The sequence below is a fragment of the Myxocyprinus asiaticus genome, chromosome 24 (genome assembly GCF_019703515.2).
Source record: "Myxocyprinus asiaticus isolate MX2 ecotype Aquarium Trade chromosome 24, UBuf_Myxa_2, whole genome shotgun sequence".
Taxonomy (NCBI): domain Eukaryota; kingdom Metazoa; phylum Chordata; class Actinopteri; order Cypriniformes; family Catostomidae; genus Myxocyprinus; species Myxocyprinus asiaticus.
The window spans coordinates 36,628,331-36,651,731 of record NC_059367.1 but is presented as its reverse complement, the minus strand read 5'-3'; the positions used below and the strand labels follow the sequence as shown (position 1 = coordinate 36,651,731).

At 36.8% G+C, this 23,401-nt stretch overlaps 1 protein-coding gene across 5 annotated transcripts in view; it reads right to left on the bottom strand.

Annotated features, from left to right (window-relative positions):
* Positions 1-20,894, bottom strand: part of dbnlb (drebrin-like b) — a 47,590-nt gene extending 26,696 nt beyond the window's left edge. For 2 of the 5 annotated variants that reach the window (XM_051654225.1, XM_051654227.1), the window contains exons 1-5: positions 20,684-20,894; positions 14,076-14,131; positions 6,056-6,168; positions 3,390-3,464; positions 2,477-2,623 (exon numbers count right to left, since the gene is read on the bottom strand). In XM_051654225.1, coding sequence (XP_051510185.1) covers positions 2,477-2,623; positions 3,390-3,464; positions 6,056-6,168; positions 14,076-14,131; positions 20,684-20,766 — 474 coding nt within the window. In that variant the 5' untranslated portion in view covers positions 20,767-20,894. The remainder of the gene's footprint in view (positions 1-2,476; positions 2,624-3,389; positions 3,465-6,055; positions 6,169-14,075; positions 14,132-20,683) is intronic. The other 3 variants (XM_051654228.1, XM_051654229.1, XM_051654226.1) reach the window with 2 other exon arrangements.
* Between the last annotated feature and the right edge of the window lie 2,507 nt (positions 20,895-23,401).

Sequence of the window (23,401 nt, the reverse complement as noted above, 5' to 3'; positions counted from 1 at the left end):
TTTGAAAACAAATGCAGTTCTGTCATCATTTATTCACCCTCCTGTTTTTCCAAACCTGCATTACTTTCTTTCTTCTGTAGAACACAAAAAGAGAAATGTTGAAGAATGCCAATCTTTTTCATATTATGAAGCAAATAGTGAATGGGGATTTTTCAAGCTTCTAAATGACCAAAAAAGCAACATACAAGTTTCACCTGTGCAGTTCATCTGACTTGAGCACTATATTCCAAGTCTTCTTAAATCATACAATAGCTTTATGAGGAACAGACCACCACTCGTCATCAAAATTTAAAAAGGAGCCAAACAACTATGTATAAATGGCTTCATATGATCACTATCCTTAAATAAAAGGCAGTTTTTTTGCATGATCAGTCATATTTTCAAAATCAATGTATATATATATATATATATATATATATATATATATATATATATATATATATATATATATATATATATATAATGTATATGGGAGTGCATCTATTAAATAAAATAAATGCATATGTATGTGTGTGTGTGTGTGTGTGTATATATATATATATATATATATATATACACACACACACACACACACAGAGTTGTGCTCAAAAGTTTGCATATCCTGGCAGAAATTGTGAAATGTTGGCACTGATTTTGAAAATATGACTGATCATGCAAAAAAAAAACAAAAAAAAAAAACTGCCTTTTATTTAAGGATAGTGATCATATGAAGCCATTTATTATCACATAGTTGTTTTGCTCCTTTTTAAATTATAATGATAACAGAAATCACCCAAATGGCCCTGATCAAAAGTTTACATACCCTTGAATGTTTGGCCTTGTTACAGACACACAAGGTGACACACACAGGTTTAAATGGCAAATAAAGGTTAATTTTCCTGTGGCTTTTTAAATTGCAATTAGTGCCTGTGTTTAAATAGTCAGTGAGTTTGTTAGCTCTCACGTGGATGCACTGAGCAGGCTAGATACTGAGCCATGGGGAGCAGAAAAGAACTGTCAAAAGACCTGCGTAACAAGGTAATGGAACTTTATAAAGATGGAAAAGAATATAAAAAGATATCCAAAGCCTTGAAAATGCCAGTCAGTACTGTTCAATCACTTATTAAGAAGCGGAAAATTCGGGGATCTCTTGATACCAAGCCAAGGTCAGGTAGACCAAGAAAGATTTCAGCCACAACTGCCAGAAGAATTGTTCGGGATACAAAGAAAAACCCACAGGTAACCTCAGGAGAAATACAGGCTGCTCTGGAAAAAGACGGTGTGGTTGTTTCAAGACTAGATGGCCCAGACACAAAGACTACAAGAGTGCAAACTGAATGAAATCCCAGATGCAGTTTATTGTGCTACTCCAATACCAATCAATAATATCCATGAATAAAAAGATCTGGTACATAACACAGGAGTTTTAATTATAAACAAGCCTGAAATACACATGGGACTACTATTTTGAAATGTCTGCACTCCCAGTTGTGAGCTCACTGACGGCTGATTCGCTGAGAAAGTGACTCGAATTCAAACTGCTAACCTGAGCTACTGAGTTCAAATGAGCTTTTGTTGGGTGATTCATTATACAGACCCAGTTCAAAACAGTCATTTGTTCATGAATCGGACATCATGGATCGTGCCGTGTTTGTTGTTGCGTGCGGTGCAGCAAGCTCATATCATCAATAGAAAGGGTGAAAAGTGGCGCACTGGCACTCTAAAGACGTATTCAATAACTCACAAGATGATATCTGACGAAACTATATATGAAAGCACACATCCCGACTCTTGCCAATGGCGACTAGATTTGTAATTATTGTCACAATCATTTATTTTTAGTCGTATTTGTGACCATTATAGTCGCAGTCTGGAGTTCTGCAACAGCTGCACACCTCCAGATAAGTAGTTCGCTAAATGGCCTATTGTGCTTATTAAACCGCAAAAGGCTGCGATTTGATTATATAAACATAGTCTGCATGTTCGCACTTTAAGGGTAATGGATGCTCTGCTCTCTGTCATCTGCTACACACAGAGTGTGTGTGATGCTCGTAATCAGAGACTATTTAGCCTTGAAAGGGACTTTGCTCTTGATGCTATGACCGTCTTCACACATTCATTTTGAAGCATGCAGCACATGCAGTGTGTAAATTTATTTAATTAAATCACAGCCTTTTGTGGTTTTATCATCACACTAGGACATATCATGATTTTAATTTGATTATTTGTGCATTGACTCATTTAATCCCAAGTATGTCAAATTTCCTGACATTCCGCATTTCATAGTTATTTTCATTTTTATGACTGGATTCCGCAATTCCGTCTTTGTTTTCTGCATATGAAGTCATATTACATGACCATTTTCCACTCTCTTTCTCTGAACCCTAGAACTAAACAGGCTTTCTTTGCAACTGTGCCTTCAAGACTTCTGTATGTAAAGGACCTATGCCATGATTAGCTAACCTCTGCATTCAATAAGTGTGTGTAAGACACTGACCACTGGCCCTTGGGGGCCGGCATCTTTGAAGCGGTTGGACTCTTTGTGAAAGCTGTAGTTTGCTCCTGAGGCTTTAGCCACTTTCTGCATGATGGCATCAGGCTCCACATCTTCTTCTGCCCGTGCGTTTATCGTTACATGAGCTCCCTGCAGAAACAGCACCGCACAGTCATTTTAGTCCAACACACTAATACAAAACACATCTTAAATAGCCTACTCATTTTAAACATGCATATGAATCCAGTAGACATAAGTGTCAAGATTCACATATTGGTTTCAGATGAAACATGCCCACGCATGTACTGGTAAATGTGCACTTGATTTGTTTATTAGCAACCTTGCTCTGGCTGTGTGCAAGCCCTTATCGAACATAAACACAACAACAAACAAATAAACAGCGCAATTGAATCACACATAGCTAGCTCAGCTACATTGCAAACAAACACCAATACATGTAATTAACAAGTCCCTGAATGTGTTCCTGCAGCAAACATGGATGTTGTTTTAATACCAAGTTTTCGGGGTTTGTTCAAATGCCTAACCCTAAATATAAGCAATATTAAATGTAAAGTTCGTCTTAGGAAACACTAAGATTTAATTACTGAGAAAACATTTTGATCAGATATTCAGAAAAGACAAACATCAGCAGTTAATAAGGCTTTATGTGTTTAGCTGAAGTAAATATCAATCTGCCATGATTCTAGATACTGTTAGAGCTTGTGGTTTGATAAAGTCAGCTGCCATTAAAAAGTGACGGCTGACATCACATCCTGAAAGTGAAATGTCTTGCTTGCAGATCACAGCATTTTCAGTCACAGAGGAAGTTCACTGATTGTCAGCTCAATCACACAACAAAACACACACAAATAGATGTATTCACACTCTCAAAAGAATAACAAAATAGCCAAGTCACCTTAAGAAAATTAGCCATGGCGCTCACGTGGTTTGCGCACTGTCCTTTCCTGGCATCTTTCACACCTTCGCCAGTCTAAAAACACAATTTTAATTAACTAAACATACTGAAGAAAACAGTTCACTTCTTTATTGCATTTGATGGATAATAAGCTACAAGTTTATTAACACAGTGTGGTCCAAAAGTCTAACACCAGTACAAATGTCAGTGTAAAGTTTACAAGAATTTCAAAATCTCTTTGTATTTGGTATGTCCATTATTTTTTTTATGGCAGCATGCACTTGGGCTGGCATGAATTCCACAAATTTGTGTAAAACCTGATGATCCATGTTTTCCAGTATTATCTGAGAATGTTCCAAAGAGCATCTTGTGTGTGCTTCATTAGAAGCAAATCTGCAAGATAGTGACATTGAGATAATGCTAAATCTGAAATATTTCTCCTTCATTTTTATGTTTCTTAACTATTTTAATCCTTTAAGGATTAAAAGGTTTAAAGGTTAATTTTTTATTTTTTTTTTAAGATTTCCTGTTTCAGTGGCATACCCAAAATTAAAGACTTATAAAAAATAATAAAAAATTAACCTTTAAACCTTTTAATCCTTTTTTAATGATACAAATATGATAAATTAGACTCACAACCTAAGAAACTGCTTAAAAAATAAAATAAATAAAAAAAATAAAAGGGTTAGAGTTCAAAAACTCTGAAAAACTCCTTTGTTTTGTTCCCAATCATGTCACCTGTAACATTTTATAAGATTTTGTGTTGATACAACAAAGCAGTCAAAAGTTATAGCATTACAAAAATAATTTTGTTTCCAACAATAAAAATAAAACATAATTGCACATAAGAACTAATTACACATGTAGATACAACAATGACTAAAGGTATGCTCTCTCTCCAAAACATGCAGGCATGAGTAACGAGATCTCATTCTGTGTCATTTGAGTCATCATTGAGTCTGTGTCATGTACTTGGTGACATCTCCTGGTGGACATATGTAATCAGAGTGAACGATCCTCTCTGCCCATATTTGGATGACTTCCACCTCTGGTTGCAGCGATCTAAATCCTAATACGATTGGTTTAACATTCCATGACACTGGACAACATACTACATAATTTCCGATGAAGTCATGTGATCCAGGAAAGCTAACGTGTTTTAAGCCAGATAGCACATTATGTGCTGTGTGCTTTGTGTGGATTATCTAATGATCTCTGCATCGGATTATGTTGTGTGTGGGCTCATTTTAAACATATCACCTTTAAGTGATGGTATGTGATATTTTATGTTCGTTTAATTTTTCATGAAGCTATAAGCAAAAACGTGGCATATAAGCAATATTAACATTTTAGAACAGGGGGTGCTGCGGACCGTGGGGGTGATTGTGGGATGCGATGTTGGAGACATAAAATCAAACTTGTGCTATAATACCCTAGGAGAGCTCTTAAACCGCTATAAAAAAATGTGTCTGCTAAATATTAAAAAAAAAGTTAACCAATTATTAATACATTTCGAAAAATTTATAAACATTTATTGAAAGATTTCTACGAACATTTCCTCATGAAAACCTGCATTCCTGAAATAATAGCATCAAGTATAAAGTATTAGCATTATCTTTTTAGAAGTTATGGTGTTGTTATTCGTTTTAGGGACTGTTAATAATTTTCCGTGTTTTAGACAGGTGATTGGTGATCATCTTAATTCATGCAGCTCAAGATGGGATCACTATGTCTGGATTATTTAATACATTCTTTTTTTTATTATTCTTTTTGAAAACATTGTTAGTGCACTGTTAATTTCTTTCAGTATTATTTTTTTCTCCTCACATTTTCCTAGAGTAAAAGAGTTTCAATTAAAATCATTACATTTTTGTTACAATCTTCTTTTTCTTGTCGTCTTAGTTATCATTTCAGAAATAAAAATACCCCTATGCATATTCGTCATTTCTCTCATTAACGAGATTAACACAGAATACAATATTTACAAACGAATGAATTGTCATAAATTTTCCATGCATACACTGTTTTGACAGCACTTCACAGGGTGGGCTGGAACACAGACAGGGGGTGCTGCAGCACCCTCAGCACCTCTACTTCCCACGGCTCTAATGTAAGATGTATAAGACATATACGTAGCTATTACTCGTTATATTTTTGTCTGAAAGGAAAAAAAAAATAAAAATAGGCTAGTTGTATTCTAATCTTTGAGAGCTTTCCAATGACATGACACATGGCTATTTGACCAGTTTGATGTTTTTACCGATTACAATAAAATTTGCAGAGCAAAATGTTTAATAAATTATCAAAACCGAACACTTCTGATTTGTCTGCAAATATCAAAGCACTTGTATCGTTTTGGTCATTATGCCTTATGCTTAAGTTCAGCTTCTAAGCTTTAAAACGATACTTATTTTGTGTTGGTCAAGACTATAGTTATTAATATTTTGATAATTATTTTATCAACTTAAAGGTTCAACTTTTTGCTTATTTCCAGCTTTACATTAGATTTTAAATCAAATTTTCAATATGGTTTCAGACTTTTGGACCCCACTGAACATCTGAGGCTGTATTCTGTGGAAATAAGGTCACTAAATCCCAAGCACAACTTTTCAGGTACATACAGCAAAGAACCAATCAATGGAAAGAGTTACAAAAAGAGGATTCACCCAGTTGATAAGGACGTATTTGGGAAGGCCAGAGTTGGGGTCTTGTACGCGGCAGAAAGCATACATCACCTTCCCACTGTTCAGCTCCTCAACCAACTCCTCCAGACCACCATCTGAAAACACACACTGAATTATCACACTCACAAAATACTCACATAAAGAGCAACAACAGTTCATGCCATCCTGCAGCATTCAGGACTCAAGTGTAATCACAAAGATTTAATGTAAAATCATGCTTATGTAATTCTGATTGGATGAGCCACATCTGAACCAGTTTTAAAAGAGCCAATAACCCCTGAGACTACACAACAGGGCCCGTATTCACAAAAGATCTAAAGGCTAAAAGTAGATCCTAACGCAGAAATTTGGGAGCAACCCTTAAAAATTAGGGGCGTGTCATTCCTAATTTTAGGGCTCGTAAAGTTTTCATCTAAGAGTAATTTAATGCTAAAAGTAGCCACAACAGCTTAGAAGTCATCCTGAGGACTTCTAACTCCTTAAGAGTAACTCACAAACGATCCGAAGAATGGTTGCTGTCGTCAATCCACATTAAAAACAATGTATTAGAATATTATTATGACAATGAACATTTAATTCAGTATTGCCTGAATCACAATTGAGTCGATGTATTTTAATAATATAATACTATAAATATTAAAATGTTGACATTGACATATTGCCTGGATCGCGAGGGTGTTTTTATTATTGTAACCTTAATTAAAGATATAGTTACCTCTCCCACAAACTGAAACAACCCAATTACCTGGAGATAAAGGTTTTAAAAACTGTAGCGCGAATGAATTGGTAATTTCTGTAATTCGTCAGCAGAATCATCTATCTATCTATCTATCTATATATATATATATATACACACACACACACACACACACACACACACACACACACACACACACACACACACAGTGCATCCGGAAAGTATTCACAGCGCTTCACTTTTTCCACATTTTGTTATGTTACAGCCTTATTCCAAAATGGATTAAATTCATTATTTTCCTCAAAATTCTACAAACAATACCCCATAATGACAACGTGAAAGAAGTTTGTTTAAAATCTTTGCAAATGTATTAAAAAAAAATAATAAAAAAAATCACATGTACATAAGTATTCACAGCCTTTGCTCAATACTTTGTTGAAGCACCTTTGGCACCAGTTACAGCCTCAAGTCTTTTTGAGTATGATGCTACAAGCTTGGCACACCTATTTTTGGGCAGTTTCTACCATTCTTCTTTGCAGGACCTCTCAAGCTCCTTCAGGTTGGATGGGGAGCGTTGGTGCACAGCCATTTTCAGATCTCTCCAGAGATGTTCAATCGGGTTCAAGTCTGGTCTCTGGCTGGGCCACTCAAGGACATTCACAGAGTTGTCCCGTAGCCACTCCTTTGTTACCTTGGCTGTGTGCTTAGGGTCGTTGTCCTGTTGGAAGATGAACCTTCGCCCCAGTCTGAGGTCCAGAGCGCTCTGGAGCAGGTTTTCATCAAGGATGTCTCTGTACATTGCTGCATTCATCTTTCCCTCGATCCTGACTAGTCTCCCAGTTCCTGCCGCTGAAAAACATCCCCACAGCATGATGCTGCCACCACCATGCTTCACTGTAGGGATGGTATTGGCCAGGTGATGAGCGGTGCCTGGTTTCCTCCAGACATGACGCTTGCCATTCAGGCCAAAGAGTTCAATCTTTGTTTCTCATGGTCTGAGAGTCCTTCAGGTGCCTTTTGGCAAACTCCAGGCGGGCTGTCATGTTCCTTTTAGTGAGGAGTGGCTTCCGTCTGGCCTCTCTACCATACAGGCCTGATTGGTGGAGTGCTGCAGAGATGGTTGTTCTTATGGAAGGTTCTCACAGAGAAACGCTGGAGCTCTGTCAGAGTGACCATCGGGTTCTTGGTCACCTCTCTGACTAAGGCCCTTCTCCCCCGATCGCTCAGTTTGGCCGGGCGGCCAGCTCTAGGAAGAGTCTTGGTGGTTCCAAACTTCTTTCATTTACGGATGATGGAGGCCACTGTGCTCATTGGGACCTTCAATGCTGCAGAAATTTTTCTGTACCCTTCCCCAGATCTGTGCCTCAATACAATCCTGTCTCGGATGTCTACAGACAATTCCTTGGACTTCATGGCTTGGTTTGTGCTTTGACATGCACTGTTAACTGTGGGACCTTATATAGACAGGTGTGTGCCTTTCCAAATCATGTCCAATCAACTGAATTTACCACAGGTGGACTCCAATCAAGTTGTAGAAACATCAAGGATGATCAGTGGAAACAGGATGCACCTGAGCTCAATTCTGAGTGTCATGGCAAAGGCTGTGAATACTTATGTACATGTGATTTTTTTTTTCGTTTTTAATTTTTAATAAATTTGCAAAGATTTCAAACAAACTTCTTTCACGTTGTCATTATGGGGTATTGTTTGTAGAATTTTGAGGAAAATAATGAATTTAATCCATTTTGGAATAAGGCTGTAACATAACAAAATGTGGAAAAAGTGAAGCGCTGTGAATACTTTCCGGATGCACTATACATACATACACACACGCATTTGAAGTCAGAAGTTCACATACACCTTAGCCAAATACATGTAAACTCAGTTTTTCCACAATTCCTGATATTTAATCGTAGAAAACATTCCCTGACTTAGGGCAGTTAGAATCACTACTTTATTTTAAGAATGTGAAATGTCAGAAATGTCAGAATAATAGTAGAGAGAATGATATATTTCAGCTTTTATTTCTTTCATCACATTCCCAGTGGGTCAGAAGTTTACATACACTTTGTTAGTATTTGGCAGCATTGCCTTTAAATTGTTTAACTTGGGTCAAACATTTTGGGTAGCCTTCCACAAGCTTCTCACAATAAGTTGCTGGAATTTTGGCCCATTCCTCCAGACAGAACTGGTGTAATTGAGTCAGGTTTGTAGGCCTCCTTGCTCACACAAGCTTTTTCAATTCTGCCCACAAATTTTCTATCAGATTGAGGTCAGGGCTTTGTGATGGCCACTCCAGTACCTTGACTTTGTTGTCCTTAAACCATTTTGCCACAACTTTGTAGGTATGCTTGGAGTCATTGTCCATTTGGAAGACTCATTTGTGACTAAGCTTTAACTTCCTGGCTGATGTCTTGAGATGTTGTTTCAATATATCCACATAATTTTCCTTCCTCATGATGCCATCTATTTTGTGAAGTGCACCAGTCCCTCCTGCAGCAAAGCACCCCCACAAAATGATGCTGCCACCCCCATGCTCCAAGGTTGGTATGGTGTTCTTCAGCTTGCAAGCCTCACCCTTTTTCCTCCAAACATAACAATGGTCATTATGGCCAAACAGTTAAATTTTTGTTTCATCAGACCGGAGGACATTTCTCCAAAAAGTAGGATCTTTGTCCCCATGTGCACTTGCAAACTGTAGTCTGGCTTTTTATGACAGTTTTGGAGCAGTGGCTACTTCCTCGCTGAGCAGCCTTTCAGTTTATGTCGATAAAGGACTTGTTTTACTGTGGATACACAGGTGCTGGTCATATAATTAGAATATCATGAAAAAGTTTATTTATTTCACTAATTCCATTCAAAAAGTTAAACTTGTATATTATATTCATTCATTACACACAGACTGATATATTTCAAATGTTTATTTCTTTTAATTTTGATGATTATAACTGATGACTAAGGAAAATCCCAAATTCAGTATCTCAGAAAATTTGAATATTACTTAAGACCAATACAAAGAAAGGATTTTTAGAAATCTTGGCCAACTGAAAAGTATGAACATGAAAAGTATGAGCATGTACAGCACTCAATACTTAGTTGGGGCTCCTTTTGCCTGAATTACTGCAGCAATGCGGCGTGGCATGGAGTCGATCAGTCTGTGGCACTGCTCAGGTGTTATGAGAGCCCAGGTTGCTCTGATAGTGGCCTTCAGCTCTTCTGCATTGTTGGGTCTGGCATATCGCATCTTCCTCTTCACAATACCCCATAGATTTTCTATGGGGTTAAGGTCAGGCGAGTTTGCTGGCCAATTAAGAACAGGGATACCATGGTCCTTAAACCAGATACTGGTTGCTTTGGCACTGTGTGCAGGTGCCAAGTCCTGTTGGAAAATGAAATCTGCATCTCCATAAAGTTGGTCAGCAGCAGGAAGCATGAAGTGCTCTAAAACTTCCTGGTATACGGCTGCGTTGACCTTGGACCTCAGAAAACACAGTGGACCAACACCAGCAGATGACATGGCACCCCAAACCATCACTGACTGTGGAAACTTTACACTGGACCTCAAGCAACGTGGATTGTGTGCCTCTCCTCTCTTCCTCCAGACTCTGGGACCCTGATTTCCAAAGGAAATGCTAAATTTACTTTCATCAGAGAACATAACTTTGGACCACTCAGCAGCAGTCCAGTCCTTTTTGTCTTTATCCCAGGCGAGACGCTTCAGACGCTGTCTGTTGTTCAAGAGTGGCTTGACACAAGGAATGCGACAGCTGAAACCCATGTCTTGCATACGTCTGTGCGTAGTGGTTCTCCCCCACATTTTTGAATGGGTTTTGTTTCACAATCCTCTCCAGGGTGCGGTTATCCCTATTGCTTGTACACTTTTTTCTACCACATCTTTTCCTTCCCTTCGCCTCTCTATTAATGTGCTTGGACACAGAGCTCTGTGAACAGCCAGCCTCTTTTGCAATGACCTTTTGTGTCTTGCCCTCCTTGTGCAACGTGTCAATGGTCGTCTTTTGGACAACTGTCAAGTCAGCAGTCTTCCCCATGATTGTGTAGGGTACAGAACTAGACTGAGAGACCATTTAAAGGCCTTTGCAGGTGTTTTGAGTTAATTAGATGATTAGAGTGTGGCACCAGGTGTCTTCAATATTGAACCTTTTCACAATATTCTAATTTTCTGAGATACTGAATTTGGGATTTTCCTTAGTTGTCAGTTATAATCATCAAAATTAAAAGAAATAAACATTTGAAATATATCAGTCTGTATGTAATGAATGAATATAATATACAAGTTTCACTTTTTTAATGGAATTAGTGAAATAAATCAACTTTTTGATGATATTCTAATTATATGACCAGCACCTGTAGATACTTGTCTACCTGTTTCCTCCAGCATCTTCACAAGGTCCTTTGCTGTTGTTCTGGGATTGATTTGCACTTTTTGCACCAAACTACATTCATCTCTAGGAAACAGAATATGTCACCTTCCTGAGCGGTATGATGGATGCGTGGTCCCATGGTGTTTATACTTGCATACTACTGTTTGTACAGATGGATGTGGTACATTTAGGCATTTGGAAATTGCTCCCAAGGATGAACCAGACTTGTGGATGTCCACAATTTCTTTTTCTGAAGTCTTGGATTTCTTTTGATTTTCCCATTATGTCAAGCAAAGAGGCGCTGAGTTTGAAGGTAGGCCTTACTACATCCACAGGTACACCACCAATTGACTCCAATTAGCCTAACAGAAGCTGTTGGCTAATTGCCTAAAGGCTTGACAAAATTTTCTGGAATTTTCCAAGCTACTTAAAGGCACAGTTAACTTGGTGTATGTAAACTTCTGACCCACTAGAATTGTGATATAGTCAATTAAAAGTGAAACAATCTGTCTGAAAACAATTGTTGGAAAAATTACTAAATTGTTAATATGGATTATTATTATTGATATAAAAAAATTGGTATCCTTAATTACTGAAGTGTTACTTACGTGTTACAATGATTTTTCAACAGTTAAGAGGGTTTCCGCTTCATGGTCTGCCTAATAACATCCCTACATGTGGTAAAATCAATTCCCGATTTGTATGTAAATTCCGTAATAAGAAATGTTCCTATCACGGTGAGAAGGATATAGCTGCAGGCAGAGCTCCAAAAAAGGGGCGGGAGCTCCTAAAACACCAGCAAAGATATAGTGAGCCCCTAACCTAACCCTAACCGTGTGTGGAAGTTACGCCCCCTTTTGGAGTAACCCACCCTCTTTTTGAGATTTCATCCCCATTTGGAGATACCCAACCTGCAGTTACATGATCACTAGAGCAATTCAAGCTTAATGAACCACTTTGATGTGGCAGTAGGGGGCAGTCAGCTCCAGCTGTACAGGCAACACGCCTCGTCAAACCAACGAGAGAAGGCAGCATAGCCTGTGCTCAAAGACAGCTAGACCGAGCACAACCAAACGCAGGGATGTCAAGATGCATTTTTCAACATTTCAAACTACATTTAACTTGACACGCTCTAAAAACAGCGCTCATGACTAGAGACGCTGAAAACTAGTGAAATTTGATGCAACCAAAGTGAGATGCTTCAAAAGCATCTGTCTGATGCATGGGTACATGGAACAATTAAAAGTTGCTCAGATGGAAGTAGACCAATATTAGTGTCATGGACAATGATCTGGAAAAAATACAAACAATATTTTGACTTTTAAGCAACTTTTTGTATTGTAAAAAAAGGTGCTGTACGCAATTTTTTTTCATGGAAAGGTATGCAAAAAATGTTCCTACTCTTTGAAAGATATCACTGAAATAAGTCTCGTGAGATATCTCACCGGTCCCTGTGACAGCTCTAGACTTTGTAAACAGCAAAAGAAAAGTGTCTGCAGCCGCAGACTCTGACGATTTCTGCTTATCAATCATTTTGCATGTTCTCACAGTATTGTAGTTGTAATTATTGAGGCTTAATGCCATATTCTGGTTTATAATTTGTCAGCTGAGGGTGCTGTTTCGCTACTGTTGTGTTTGACAACCGTGGGAACATGCTTTGTGTCTGCTTCAACGGTATCGGTGCAGTCTTAGAAAGAGGGGGCATGGCTAAATCAACAGCTCAGTCTCGTGGAAGTTAGAATGGCTAAAATCAGTTACAGCAACTTTAACTTATCTGCTGACAAAATATATGTATATGATGGAATATATTTTAATTATCTGCATTCTAGAATGTATTATATATTACTTGTGTAATTATTTTAAATATTATAAGTTAACTTTATTTGGGGAACTTTCTAAGTAAATATTGATATATGCTATTAATTGCATTTAATTTGATTAATGAAATGGCACATCGTGTAATTAATTTGATTAAACATTGAATCGATTTACAGCCTTATAAAATACATGTACAAACAGTTAAATTATTATGTTAAATGTATTATATAAACAGTTACATTTATTATGAATAATAATCTGAATTATCAATTACTTTGTAGTTGCCAAGCAACTTGGCGCATTAATACAGAAGAAGTGGTCACAAGTTCGCGTTTATAATAATTTAACTAAAACTTCGAAAACAGTTCATCCACACAGAATTTAAGAGTCAGAACAATGACTAATATTGCTTTATTTACAGTTGGCCATATTCATTTTGATTTTCCATTACACATGCAGGAAGTAAATTTTATTTATCTCTAGATAAATATTTTGCATTTAGTTCAGTTGACTATCCAGCTAATTAATTCAAAAGAAGTGCTGTTACACACAGTACACCTAATGCATCCTACATACAACATTATACTAGTGTTAAAAAAACTGCAATTCACTAATAGTGACTTCATACTAGATGTAGACTGATATATCAGTTTTACCGATTAATTGGTACCGAAAACATTTTGCTTTTATAATATAGATAGATAGTGAAAATATAGACTATAACAGCTTAATTTTGTAAATACTTAATTACAGAGCATTGTAACAGAGCCTAGCCTTTGTAATTTCAAAATAAGAGTCCCCTATATGTTTTAGGCTTGTTTATAGTTATAAGTCCCACATTATGCACCAAATCTAAATTTTTTCTGGTCATTATTGGGATTTTGGTTGCACAATAAACTGCATCCGGGATTTTATTCATGTTGGACTCTTGTAGCCTCTATAAGGAAAGTCTATATTTGTTTTTTGCATTCTATAAATCGATTTTAAAAAATATCGGCACAATTAATCGGTTATCAACCTTTTCCACCACCTTAGTTATCATATTGGCAAAATCCACTATTGGTCAACCTCTACTTCATACTATTGGTGTCTGAGGAAAACCCACCTCCTTTCTCTGCCAATCGGATGTCATTAGTGTTGCCCTCATAGGTGAAGAGGACCCTGCAAAGAAATCAAACATTTAAAGTCAATCAATCCATTATACAACTATTAAAGACAACATGAAATCACAATTGACCCTATTGGATTTGTAGTGCATGATGCAACTATTCTAAATAATTTTTTTTTGTTTTCATTACATTTTATCAAAATGTTATAACTGAAAATGTAACTTTCTCCGTGCACCTCTGAAAGAAGTTTGCTTGTCTGCAACCACATGGGTAGGGAAAAATACTGACCAATAATATCATAACCTAACAGGTTTCATTCTCATTCTCTTCCCACTCTGAAACAAATCACATTTTGGAGGTTAAATACTAGTGATCGACCAATATGGGTTTTTCAATGGCTGATGTCGATACCGATATCTAGAGCGCAGGATGGCCGATAACCAACATAAATTCCGATATGGGTAATAAAATTGAACAACAGCAAATCAACTGTGCAGAAAATTTCTAAAGTGAAACACTTATTTTATACAATATTTACTTCAACTTCTATTGGTAGATTTTGGAACTGACACAAAGTTAAAACTTCAGTTAATCTGCCAAGTGAACATTGTCATCAGCCGATATATCGGTCCAATAAACCAATAAAAGGGCTTGGCCGATATATCGGTCTATCACTATTAAATGCACCGAAATTTCTGCAACTGAAAATATTCAGCCGAAACAGCAAAAAAAGGCATTTTCAGTTTTGGCTGAAATAGTTTTGGAGGGCTGAACCACTGACCGAAACTGTGACGTTTAATTAGCGCTTCTCTGATTACACGTTTTGACAATATCAGTGTCTCCTCCCAATTAGTGCACACAACGTGGTTAAGCTACAACAGGTAAACATGTCTGTAGTGTGGGTGCACTTCACCATGACCAAAAAGGATGCTAAAGTAGCAATATGTAAAATTTGTTTGTCTGAATTTGATTCTGGTATAAAGCAGCGGGCACATGAAATGATCAAAACTGAAATTGTTTTGATGGAGACCAAAGACATGGGACTCAGTGGACTGCCAGTTGAGGATAATGGATACTGTGCACACAACACAGAGAATTCTCCAATGTTCAAAAAGGCTCGTACAACGGATGAGGTGCGCACACCACCAATGCTGTATAACAAGTTCGACGAGATCATAAAAGAGAGCAACCCAAATACCAGACTGACTCCGAGTGCTACCACGCAACAATTTGATTGTTAAATTGTGGAACACTCCATCCCCAGAAGCGATAGCGCTCTTGCGTATTGGAGTGCAAATCAAGGCCGCTTCCCACACTTGGCACAGATGGCACGCAGATATTTCTCTGTCCCCAGCACAAGCGTGAGAAAGCAGAAAAGTTCCTGTTTCTGAAGAACCTGCCACTTTTCCTGAAGTAGAACATTGAGTTATTAGGCTACCTAAAAGGCCAGTGATACCTATGAGTTTACCCAACTGAGTTTTTTGTTTTGTAAGGCCTTCAAATATTATCAATATATTCTTTTTTCACAAGGTAGTGGAAAGACATTCATAGAACATAAAAAGAAAGGCAAATTTATTTTATTAAAATTACATTTATTTTAAAATAGATAATTTTTTATTTTTTTATTTATTGAGTTTTATTTGATATTTGAGGCCTAAATAATTAAAACTTATGAAGTGCACAGTATTCAGAAATAAAATCCACTTTCACCATTGTACTGTTTTTTTTTTTTTTGGGTAATTTTCTCATTGATAAGCTCAGAAGCTAAATTCATTGACTAAACACATTGCCACATAAATGATCAATCAGTAATTACCCAAACTTTATTTTCGGTTTCGGTATTCGGCTAAATGAAACTTTAATTTCGGTTTCGGTAAAAAATACATTTCGGTGCATCACTATTAAACACGTTGCAAAAGCCATATTATGTTGTCTTAAAAAGTTCCTGGTCACTGCAGATTGATGGACATTTTGTAATAAAGCAAAGACTGTATTCTTAATTTAAACATTTGGTGTATGCCAAAGCATAAACAATTCAATTCAAGTTGCCTAGCCTACTCATATCTTTGTCCATTTGGTTTAGCTTACAATTAGAACAAAGCATAAAACGAATTGTTGAACTTCAACCAACAAATTAATAATTAGACGACAACAAACACACAGGGGTTCTGAGTCTGTCATTCCAACCAATGGAAGAGAATATTACAAATGTTATAATGTAAACTGAAAAACACTGTGGTTTGTAGTCACCAAAAAAAAAAAAAAAAAAGAGGCTTCAAACACCTCTCTGTAGTAAATGTTTGTAGTATGAAGAAGGTTTGAGAGCACTTTGTGTGCATGAACTCTGCTTTGGTTCTCTCTAAGCAAAGAAACTTCTATACCAAGGAAGCTGGTCAACGTCCTCTTTGAAAAACTCTCTAAACTTTGAAACAGGAAGTGTAGTAATAAGGAACACAAAATGCAACACTCTTATTTCTGGTAAGGGTTACAAGTCAGAGTATTCTGTAACATTCTTTATTGTGGTTTGTCATGGAAATAAAGATGCATCTGTTTCTTTTCTAGCCAATGTTAAGCTGAACTAGTTTCTTTCTGACTCTTATGCTGACTAATCAAAACCATTCATTCCTGGTTAGGGTTTGTGGGTCAGTTTAGGAGCATTGTCTGTTCAAACAAGATTCTGATATGGGCCACATTTAAAAGGTCACGTGAACAATCTCACAAAAAAAAAAAAAAATCAGATTTGAGCAGAAAAATTGGATTGGGCCACTTCAGCTTGCATAGTTGCGTGAGCAAAGCCAATGTCCTCCAACAGCAACAGTAGCGCATCAATAACAGCTGTGTCTAGATGAACATCAAGTGTAACAAGCAAAATACAAAAGAACAGTATCAAGGTCGAGTGACAAAAATGCCTCAAAACAAACATTAAACAAAGGAATTAAAATGAGACAGCACAACTTCCCGTGCCTGTATTTGTATGATTTTCCCAAACGGCATCAAACCTCCTAAGATGATGAGTGCAATTAATGTAGGTCATTTATAATTACTCTTTCTAAACTGCACAGAACTCAACTCAAACGGCCCTTTTTAGACCATTTACAGTTGAAGTCAGAAGTTTACATAAACTTAGGTTGAAGTAATTAAAACTCATTTTGTAACTGCTCCACAGATTTCATATTAGCAAACTATATTTTTGGCAAGTCGTTTAGGACATCTACTTTGTGCATGACACGAGTAATTTTTCCAACAATTGTTTACAGACAGATTGTTTCACTTTTAATTGACTATAACACAATTCCAGTGGGTCAGAAGTTTACATACACCAAGTTAACTGTGCCTTTAAGCAGCTTGGAAAATTCCAGAAAATTATGTCAAGCCTTTAGACAATCAGCTACTGATAGGCTAACTGGAATTAATTGGAGGTGTACCTGTGAGTGTATTTTAAGCCTAACTTCAAACTCAGTGCCTCTTTGCTTGACATCATTGGAAAATCAAAAGAACTCAGCCAAAAAATTGTGGACCTCCACAAATCTGGTTCATCCTTGGGAGCAATTTCCAAACACCTGAAGATACCACGTTCATCTGTACAAACAGTAGTATGCAAGTATAAACACCATGGGACCACGTAGCCATCATACCGCTCAGGAAGGTAATACATTCTGTCTCCTAGAGATGAACGTAGTTTGGTGCGAAAAGTGCAAAATCAATCCCAGAACAACAGCAAAGGACCTTGTGAAGATGCTGGAGGAAACGGGTAGACAAGTATCTATATCCACAGTAAAACGAGTCCTATATCGACATAACCTGAAAGGATGCTCAGCAAGGAAGAAGCCACTGCTCCAAAACCACCATAAAAAAGCCAGACTACAGTTTGCAAGTGCACATGGGGACAAAGATCTTACTTTTTGGAGAAATGTCCTCTGGTCAAAAATGTAACTGTTTGGCCATAATGACCATCGTTATATTTGGAGGAAAAGGAGGCTTGCAAGCCGAAGAACCGGGGGAGGGGGGCAGCATCATATTGTGGGGGTGCTTTGCTGCAAGAGGGGGACTGGTGCACTACACAAAATAGATGTCATCATGAGGAAGGAAAATTATGTGGATATATTGAAGCCAGGAAGTTAAAGCTCAGTCACATATGAGTCTTCCAAATGGCAATGACTCCAAGCATACCTCCAAGTTGTGGAAAAATGGTTTAAGGACAACAAAGTCAAGGTATTGGAGTGGCCATCACAAAGCCCTGACCTCAATCTGATATCAAATTTGTGGGCAGAACTGAAAAAGCATGTGTGAGCAAGGAGGCCTACAAACCTGACTCAGTTACACCAGTTCTGTCTGGAGGAATGGGCCAAAATTCCAGCAACTTATTGTGAGAAGCTTGTGGAAGGCTACCCAAAATGTTTGACCCAAGTTAAACAATTTAAAGGCATTGCTACCAAATACTAACAAAGTGTATGTAAACTTCTGACCCACTGGGAATGTGATGAAAGAAATAAAAGCTGAAATAAATCATTCTCTCTACTATTATTCTGACATTTCTGACATTTACACCTCCTATCAGAAGCTAATTAGCTAAATGTCTAAAGGCTTGACATCATTTTCTATGATCATGTTTCTTGACATCTGTTTTGTGGGTTCACAAAAGCCAGCACAGAGCAGAAAAATGTAATCTGCAAACTGTCACAAAATGATAATCACTCATAATACAAGCAATCTGTTTTACCACCTCAAAATGCAGCACGTAAAAGAATATTACGAAAGCCAAAAGATGAACTCCACGTTAATTCTGTATTTATTTATGATATTTAATTTCTTCAAGAAGTGTTTATTTTAGTTGGATATTTTTTTACTTATGTTTTATTTTATTTGTAGCATTGTTTAAGAAGATCATAATTTTCTTGAAGAAAGTTTATAATAATAATAATAATACTGGTCAACATTTCAGACTGAAATGTGGCATACTGGTAAGGTTGATTTTTGAAAACAAGTTGATTTTTATTTATTTACTTATTTTGACATTGTTTGTCTTGTTCCAAATAAAGAGGAAGTAGATTTCATTTATAAAGTATTTAATTCACTGACTGGAGTTTAAAAAAGGCATTACAACATAGTTATTTAATATATAAATCAATTTTTAGTGAATTTCCAGAAATGTTTTACTATATTGTGATATACATCGTTATTGTGATATAATATTACTCATATCATGATAAGATTTTGGTCATATCACCCACCCCTAATATTTTGCATAAGAAAATGAAGCCTTTAAGACCATTTAGATTTTCTTTTTCATTTTGACTTTTTTCTTTTTTTTTCATGACAATTAATTTCATGGCATTTAAAAATCAAGCAAATAAATAAATACTGCAATACAGTGATTTTTTTTTAGAAATCAGCATTAAAGGAATAGTTCACCTAAAAATGAAAATTCTCTTATCATTAACTCACACTCATGCCATCCCAGATGTGTATGACTTTCTTCTGCTGAACATAAATTCAAGTGAATGGTGACCAGACCTCTGAAGCTCTAAAAAGCACATAAAGGCAGCATAAAAGTAATCCATATGACTCCAGTGAATTAATCCATGTCTTCAGAAGCGATGTGATAAGTGTGGGTGAGAAACAGATCAATATTTAAGTCCTTTTTTACTATCAATTTCCACTTTCACTTTCGGAAAGTGAAAGTGGAGATTTATAGTAAAAAAGGACTTAAATATTCATCTTAGAAATTCATGGTCCTAAAAATAGGCTTAATTTCTTTTTTTCAAAATATATTTTCTTATATTAACTTTTTTAATGTCAGGGTCGTATTTCAACCCACATGTTCTTGACAGGTTTTCTGAGATTCACACATCTTCTCCGTCATGGAGAGACACAATAATCTGCTCCTTACACTTCAAAGCACAAAGCTACTTTGCTCTAGTCTGAACCTGCCAAACATTACTGTTCTTTCTGTATGGGGGAGATAGTCATTATACAGGAAGTGGTTTGCTGATCAACATACTTTACTGTAATCTTAACACTCCTACTTGTGACTTGTAAGACTTGTCTGTGAGCATTCTCCAAACAGCAATACTGTTTTATTATATATAAAAAAGTGTGCATCAGGGTTTTGCATGTAAACTTGCCTGCGGGCACAAATACAGGACACTCAGATGAAGGGTAAAGAGTTCCCAACCCAGAATAAGGGGGCAAAAGGGAGTTTTTAAGCTAACCAACACTTCTCAAAATCTGAAAATCAAGTTAGGATGTTTGTGAATTGACCAAATTAACTGATCTAATATGTGAAAGTATGAACAACAGCATTGCACTGGGTCCAGATCATATTCGTTCATTTTATTTTAACTTTCAATTTGGCCTGGGAGCAACAGGAGCAACACTGTCTTCTAATGATCCAGTTCACTGGTTTTGAATATTAGGTTTGAATTGTGAATGATGAACACGCAGAAGATGTGCAGGGATACCATGATAAATGGACATTGCATTGATTCAGATAAACAGCAATGATTATTTAAGTGATGACCAGCACAAATAGGGCGTTTGAGAAGCCAAAGCAGCAGCTAACATGCTAAACATGATGTCAATGACTGTAACAGACACTACTCACCAGTTAGTCTCTGATTTCTCATCCACCACCTCGTTATAGGCCGCGATAAGGGCTGGGCCGTTTTTGCTCAGGTTCACAGCCATTACGGGGAAACCGGTGTATTTTTGACCGTCCGACTTCGGGGACAGACGCTGCAGTAAACTCCAGGGATAGATGGAGATCTCTCGGCTCTACGCAGACAGGAAGCGCGCGCACACCCTAACGTAACTCTCCACTTCTGGGAGCGACTTTACGAACCTTACTATGGGAAAGGACAAGCTCATGAATATTAATTACGCAATGTGTGGCTCACTCTTCTGATTTGCTGAAAGTCATAGGTTGGTATGCCAGCTGGCGAATGAAGGCTTGGCTTATGTAAATTAAAGGAATATTCCGGGTTCAAAACAAGTTAAAGCACTCAGTAATTTATTCTTCATTAAAAAGTTTAACTCCTAAAGACATGAATTGTAATTTTGCAATATATGTAGGAAATCATGACCACTCACATTGAAATGAAGACTCCAGTCATATCAGTAACCTTATAAAAGCTGTTTTATTCTACATGGAGAGGGTCCGCACATGGGAGCTGCCATGTTACAATCAATGACCAGCCGAATATTACTCGTTTAATCTCAGTAACCGTCCTGTTATTTGACACTTTCACTCATTTATTAGCCCTCTGGGGTCTGAGGGTGTTTTGGGCCCTGGAGAAGTTTTGCCATGCCTTGACATTTGTGCTTTTTTCAGTTGCTTAAAAACATATTAATGGCTAAAGTCTGATAACACTGTTTTCAGCACAAACTGGGCTACAGTAATATGTGAACAACATGTATGTACATGTTTGTATTTTTTTAAAAAACAACAATTTTAAATCACTGAAATAAGGCCATATAACACATACTAAACATTTGTTCACAAGATCTTATAGCCTAGAGTTTTTGCTACAAAAATGATGTGAAAACCATCCTGATCACTCATTCATACAAAACAATATAGTCATTTAACTTTTGTAAGACACTTTTAGTGTTAGAAAGTCCATATGCGTGGAGGCGTGGATGATCATGAATATTGATGTGATTCACACCTGAGGAGACAAAGACCCCTCCCCTGAGAGAGAATGAATGTGAGGAGACTTAATGATTGAATGTATTGTTTGTAGCTTATTCACAAAATCAAGTTTAAGTTAAAAGAAGTAATCTGACTATACATTTTCTTTACACAAAGACTTTACTTAAAAACTTTAGACCTACACTACCATTTAAGTTTTCGATCTGTAAGATTTTTTTATGTTTTTAAAAGAAGTCTCTTCTGCTCACCAAGGCTGCATTTATTTGATCCAAAATACAGCAAAAACAGTGATATTGTGAAATATTTTTACAATTTAAAATAACTGTTTTCTATTTGAATATATTGTAAAATGCAATTTATTCCTGTGATCAAAGCTGAATTTTCAGCATCATTACTGCAGTCTTCGGTGTCACATGATCCTTCAGAAATCATTCTAATATGCTGATTTTCTAATATGGGTATATTTACAGCACATTTTACACATTTACACCCGAACAGATATTTGCAAGCACAAGCTTCATTGATGATAATGAGGCAGCATAAACACTACTTAAAATATAATCTAAACATTATTATTTTTATATCATATTACATATATTTATATTATACAGCATACAATTTAATTACCTGCTTTAGCTGAAACAGCATTTAAATGTAACTAAAACTTGCCTATTAGGACATATTTCAAATTTCAATACTCTGAATCCTGGCTGGCAAGTCTGGAAATAGTCCAACTAGTAAAATATGTTCATGTTTATATAAAATAGCATGTCAACTAATGTAAGTAAAGACTTACTCATCCGAAATTGTATCCTCGGCTGGATCAAGGCGCTCTTCAAACGTTCATCGTCAGATGTCCTGCTCTTCTTCTGAGGAAAATGTGAACTCTTCGTCACTATCCAGGACCATCCGTAGAGCTTCCTCACCTGTGTAGCGTGCCATCTTCCAAACGCGCAGAAAAGTGAATGAACTTAATGTTTTTTAAGGCACTGTTGGGGCCGTTTACCATTTGCATTGATCGCCTCAGCACATTACCATATGAATAGCGCTCTCTGCTGGTGGGTGTGATCACATTAGGGATAATTAGCTGAGCCAGGAGAAACTGTACATCGCTTTGTTTCATACAGATTACATTGCAGGAGAATATTTGTTTTAAATTTGAATTGTTTTATTTAAAAGTAGACATTTTAAGCTTTCTTTAGACATATGTTTCATGTTTGTGTGATAAGAATTTGCGGAGTTTCAGTTCATTTTTGTGACGTGTTTCAGAAAGATGCTCGCGGAGACAGAGACGGCTGAAAGCGCACCCTGTTTATTTTCTTTATTTTACAAAATCACAAGATTTTGTTGTTATTGTGAGTGTACACAAATAAAAGTAGACCCTTTATAGTCTCTAATGATGTCTTACAGTTATCTGTATGCCCAAAAATGATGGAGTATTTTAAATTGTTTCCGCTGTTATTAGGAAAAAATCCAGCAGGACGCGCAGCGCGTCCGTCGACCCCAGACGGTTAAAGTAATCATGGCTGACTGTGAATAGTGAATTTTTAGAATGGCATCTGAAACTGAAAACTATTGATTTTTAAACTATTGACAAAACAATTGACCTATAAAGGTGCACTCAGTAACGTTTTGGTTTTTGTCATTTTGGACTTGCGACTCGTCCCTCAT